Here is a 6,000-nt window from a genome sequence, read left to right as displayed (position 1 = left end):
GGATAATTTCCATGGAGGTTTTACCCCACCCATTCACAGTGAGTCTGAATTAAATAACTGGAGCCATATAAATGAACTGACAAACAGAAGAAACTCAGTGCAGCTCTGAAAGACATTTTGGAAAGAAACTGAGAGTGACATTTTGAAGAGCAGCTGCAGCTAAGAGAGGACAAAATGCCCCACGAGGAACATTTTTGAGAATGCCATTTTGAAACACCATTTGGGAGCAAGGGGATGCTAGCCACAAGCCTTCTGAGCTAACAGGTTCTACGATGTCAGTGGCCTTTCTCCATTGAAGGTACCCTATTGTTGATGGGCACTTTATTGTCTTAAGACTGCAGTTTTGTAACCAAATAAACCTGTTTTATAAAATCCAATCCATTTCTGTTCTTTTGCATAAGGGCAGCATTAGCAAACAAGAAAAACAGTCTTCTTGATGTTCTTTATATCCTGAGCCATGATACTGGTGTTTGTGATTACTTCTTTGGTTAATTGCTCCTAGTTCTGTGTCTCATCTGGTTTTTTATTTCAGTTGTTTGTGTTATTCTTACCTTCTGGTTTCTTCATAAGCTTTAAAATTTCCTGTTGTTTTTTGGCCTCTTGGAATTTGCTTATCTTGATAGGGTTCTTTTAGGATATGCAGGCTTATTTAAACAATTATCTATAATTTGATAGAGCTACAGCTTGGTGGAGTGCACTATCCCTGACCTACCAGCAGGTGGTCCTCCTGAGCCACCACTTACCCTCAAGCCAATTGTCCCCAACTTCATTTATGCAGTGAGTGGGATTCAAATCTCAGGGAGGCCCAATTAGTGCACCAATTTTCCATTTGTAGTGGGGATCACCTGCACTGTGGGTGAGTGGTGTGCCCTGTGCAGTTTGCCAGGGAAGATGGCTTTAAGACCCAATACTCCTAGCCATTCCTGGGGCTATGGCTGGAATGCCCTTGGGTTGCAGCACATACAACACCAGCTCAGATTCCATACAGTCCCTCTCTACTGTGGGCCCACAAGTTCCTGTGATTGGTGTAGGGCTCCTGGCAATTCCATGTGGCACCCCTGCCTCAAGGCTGTGTACTCCATGGGTTTCTGCAGAAGAGTGTGTTCTATCACAAGGCAGAAAAAATCCCTAAGGAATCTCTCAGCCATGGCACAGCAAAGAGGAGTCTCCACTGCAAAGATATCTGTACAGAGTGTAGCAATTACCAACTTCTGTGATCCTCTGCCTGCTGCACAGCTCTTCCCTAGCTTGAGGGCTCTTATCTGTGGGTGTGCAAAGGGCTATCACCCATGCCAGATACTGAGGGGGAGCCCAGGGCATGGAAGGCACTCCCCACCATGCTCAAATGTGGCTCTTGCTGCCAGCTCCCCAGCTGCTATCCAGGTTTCACACTGACCTGCCTACACACACTCTCTCTCAGTTTCTCCCCACCATGGCATGGCACTGGCTTCCATTTCACCAGGGTCCTCAAACCCTCACATGATTCCAAACACAGTCTCTCAGTTTCTCCAGGAGCACAGCCACTATGTATGTAGAAGCCTTTGCCAAGCAGGTGGAACCCTGGAACTGCTATTCTGGGACACTTCCTGTTTTTATCTAGTGTTTTCCAGAGAAGAATTTTGCTCTCTCTCTCCTAATCTGTCATCTTTTATCTCCCATAACCCATTTCTAATGTAGGGAATGACACCAATGCCTGATCAAGATTGGGAGATTATCCATCCCCAGGCAAACCAATACTCCATGAATTACAACCTTATTATTCCTTTAAGAGATAATTTTAATTCCATTTTTAGGTCCAAAACCAATAGTGACAGTGTAAATGAAAATGTCTGTATCACCAGAAATGAACACAAAGTTACCTATTTATTTATATGCCATTCATTATTGCTATATTCATACCTGTTCAGATTATATAGCATGACACAGAAGCTTGGTCTGCACATTCTTCTGTTAACACTCAAAGTTCTCTGGTTTAAGTCATAATATTTATGTTTAGATTTCTGTGAAAAAAAATGGAAGCTGAGCATTATACAATTTTCAGCTACTTCTTTTACTTCATAAGTATATGCAAGAGCACTGAGAAAAAATTGATTTCCTTGCCTACAAATCATTACAAAATTCTGCATTCAGCATTCCCAGATCACTTCACAATCCTATGTTTTAATTTGTTTTTCATGAATAGTTTAAAGTCAGAACTCTGAATTCATGGTTGAATTATGTTGTAAAGCATTCTCTTTAGATGTTTTTCCCAGTCTGATATTCCTGATGTGAACTCCAGCTGAACACTTTTTGATTTGATTTTAGTGTTGATATTTCCTCAGGATGGGAAATTAAACATTGAGGAATAAATTCAAAGCCACCAAAGACTTTTCTTCATTCTATACATAGAGAATATTTTATAAAATGTAAAACTTCACATATATTCCACACATTGCTCTATAAGACAGGGATTTCACACACTTCTCCATTAAGTAATTATTCCACCAATAATTATGTTCTAGGGTTCTTCTAGAGTTTCCTCCTACTGATAATGTCTATCCTATGCAGTTTTCTGGGTTTGGAGTTATTCCTACTCTAGCTATGCTTGCATATACCAATGCTGCATAACATTGAACAACAGCTGAAATCTATTATATGTAATTATAAGTGTTTCTCCCAGGATAGTGCAATCATGTTGTTTAAGGATATATTGTAAATAAAGGCATTTAGACACTGATGACACTGCTGTGTTTTTCTTTTTACTTTTTAAATGCTTGTAGGTGTGTCTGAAAACTCTTCCATATGCACAACATATTTATTGAGTTCTATGATATTCCTAGTGTCAGAATTATGTATAAAGATTTTCTCTCATAGATCAGGAAAATGCTTTCTGCCCAGTGTTAATTATCTCATGCTGTCTGAGGATCATCCTATCAGTAAAGTCTTTCCTGCAACAAAAGCTGACATATGCTTTCTTCCCAGTGTGATTTCTCCCAAGTTGCCTAAGGGTACCACATTGACAGAAGGATTTTGTCATAAATGGCAGATATATGGTTTCTCCCCAGTGTAAGTTCTCTCACATTACTTATGGATACCATATTGACTTAAGGATTTCACACAGATGGCAGATGTATGCATTCTATCCAGTGTGAGTTCTCATATGTCGTACAAAGCTAGAATTAGTAGTGAAGTCTTTCCCACACAGATGGCATACATATGGTTTCTCCCCAGTATGAGTTCTCTCATGTCCCCTAAGGCTACCACACTGACTGAAGGATTTCCCACACAGATGGCAGATGAATGGTTTCTCCCCAGTGTGAGTTCTTACATGTAGAGTGAGGGCAGACCTATAAGTGAAGTCTTTCCCACATAGATGGCATGTATATGGTTTCTCCCCAGTGTGGGTTTTCTTGTGTTGCCTAAGGTTACCACTTAGACTGAAGGATTTCCCACATAAATGACAGACATATGGTGTCTCCCCAGTGTGAGTTCTCTGGTGTTGCCTAAGGTTACCACTTTTACTGAAGGATTTCCCACATAAATGACAGACATATGGTGTCTCCCCAGTGTGAGTTCTCTCATGTTCCCTAAGGCCACCACTGTGACGGAAGGATTTTCCACATAGATGGCAGATGTATGGTTTCTCCCCATTGTGAGTTCTCTCATGTTGCCTAAGTTTACCACTTTGACTGAAGGATTTCCCACACAAATGGCAGACATATGGTTTCTCCCCAGTGTGAGTTCTCACATGTTCTCTGAGGGTAAACCTAGTAGGGAAGTCTTTCCCACACAGATGGCAGACATATGGTTTCTCCCCAGTGTGAGTTCTCTCATGTTGCCTCAGTTTACCACTTAGACTAAAGGATATCCCACATATATGGCAGATGTATGGTGTCTCCCCAGTGTGAGTTCTCTCATGTTGCCTAAGGTGACTACTTTGACTGAAGGATTTCCCACATAAACTGCAGATGTATGGTTTCTCCCCAGTGTGAGTTCTCTCATGTTTCCTGAGGTTACCACGTAGACTGAAGGATTTCCCACATAAATGGCAGATGTGTGGTGTCTCCCCAGTGTGAGATTTCTCATGTTGCCTAAGGTTACGATGATGACTATAGGATTTCCCACACAGACGGCAGACATATGGTTTCTCCCCATTGTGAGTTCTCTCATGTTGCCTAAGTTTACCACTTTGATTGAAGGATTTCCCACATAGATGGCAGACATATGATTTCTCTCCAGTGCAAGTTCTTTCACACTGTTGAAGGACAGAAATATTTCTGAAGGCTTTTCCACATAGATGATAATCATATGAATTACATCCAGACTGAATCTGCTTATGTCTAGCAAAGAACGACTGATAATTCATAGGTTTCTGAGATTGTTCATTTACATAGCGCTTTGTCTCCATTTTGAGCAATGTGGAGTGAATTAAATCTTCTCCCAAATCACTACTCTTAAAGGGATCCTCTCCAATGGTAGACATCTGCTGCTACAAATGAGAAGAGAAACTGTTAAAGGTATGATCACATATATTCATTAATTCAATTTTCTAGTCTAATCATTAAGTCTCCAGTTAAAATTCATCATGTTATTTACATGCACATGGTGTGCTACTTTTTTGTATGCAGAGATTTTCTAATTAATTTTGCAGAGTTTTCTAATTAATTTTGAATACTTCAATATGTTTCAAAGAATAGGTATATAAACATGCTTATGCAATTGTACTTTGATAAGACTACAGGTTAATGGTTTTCAGCTCAACTGCAGAGTTTTCTAATTAATTTTGAATACTTCAATATGTTTCAAAGAATAGGTATATAAACATGTTTGTGCAATTGTACTTTTTTATAAGACTACAGGTTAATGGTTTTCAGCTAAGGTTAATTATTCCCTTAATTAAAACTATCCAAAACTTACTGATGATACTGTGTTTAATCCCATATTTAATTACAGTCAGATGATTGTGATGAACTGCTAGACCATTCAATCCCAGCTATCTATCTGAAAGACATGCTTACCTTTGACTGCATGATATATTTTTCCTTATTGCAGATATGTGGAATGGTTATCATATCTTCTTTTCTATGGTCTTTTTGTCTGCCTGAAATAATTTTGAAAACATTATAGAGTGTCATTAGCAGAATGAAATATTAAAAAATTCCAAGGTTCATGTGATTATGTTTGAAATATTGCCATTTAAATGGCAAAGAACATAAAATTAAGGTATACTCTAGAAAGTAGCAAAACTTTTCCTGGAAATAGAGATCTAAATTATTTTCAGTATTAAACTTATGGAAAATAATAAGATGGCATGCTGGGTGGTAAAGAGAGGGAAATTCTGCAAAGAGGAGGACAAGAACAGAAGCCACCATGTGTAAGTTTGACTTCTATAATTATATAAATATCTCATCCCCTAAGCCAAAGACAATCATAGATGGATTCTTAACTCAAGATTGAAACATGTATGGAATAATTGTACATTTGTGGAGTTTGCCCCCAAAGTCAAAGCCTACATTTCAGGGAATATCACTCAATTAAGGAAATCTTCAGTTGATATTTCTAAAGACCTTCTCATTCATTGACCGGGCCCCTCCTCATATTGAAGCACAGCATCTAAGAACTCACTTGTACTCTGTCCTTGGAGAAATCCTAATCCTTCTCTCCATAGTTCCTCTCCTTGTTCCAACTGGGAAACAACTTCTGATTTGCAGAGCTGATACCCTATTTTTGAGAAACAGAAGTATAGATTTAGAGTTCTATGCTGATACAAATTCATGATCATCAAGTCTAGGGCAGATGATTAGGAACCATAAGGTAAACAGTGAAGAGCAGAATGTGGAAGTGTAATTTAAATCCAGTATGTTCATAATCCATTTCCAGCATTAAGTATATGTTGATCCCCATGCCTAAATTCATAGACAACAGTTGTCTAGATACTTGAATAAATTGATGAGAGACTAGATGGATGGATGGATGGATGGATGGATAGACAGATGTATACATGATAGAGTAAATTCTAAG

General features: G+C 38.9%; 1 protein-coding gene across 4 annotated transcripts in view; it reads right to left on the bottom strand.

The window, feature by feature from the left end:
* Positions 1-1,844: 1,844 nt before the first annotated feature.
* LOC119520539 (zinc finger protein 596-like) overlaps positions 1,845-6,000 on the bottom strand; it is a 76,617-nt gene continuing 72,461 nt past the window's right edge. For all 4 annotated transcript variants that reach the window (XM_037818464.1, XM_037818466.1, XM_037818467.1 and 1 more), the window contains 3 exons: positions 5,605-5,700; positions 4,998-5,080; positions 1,845-4,468 (listed from right to left, as the gene is read on the bottom strand). In XM_037818464.1, the coding sequence (XP_037674392.1) occupies positions 3,119-4,468; positions 4,998-5,080; positions 5,605-5,700 (1,529 nt within the window). In that variant the 3' untranslated portion in view covers positions 1,845-3,118. The remainder of the gene's footprint in view (positions 4,469-4,997; positions 5,081-5,604; positions 5,701-6,000) is intronic.

Source organism: Choloepus didactylus, chromosome 25, assembly GCF_015220235.1.
Source record: "Choloepus didactylus isolate mChoDid1 chromosome 25, mChoDid1.pri, whole genome shotgun sequence".
NCBI lineage: Eukaryota > Metazoa > Chordata > Mammalia > Pilosa > Megalonychidae > Choloepus > Choloepus didactylus.
The sequence above is the reverse complement of the archived record's forward strand: the minus strand, read 5'-3'. Positions and strand labels throughout refer to the sequence as shown.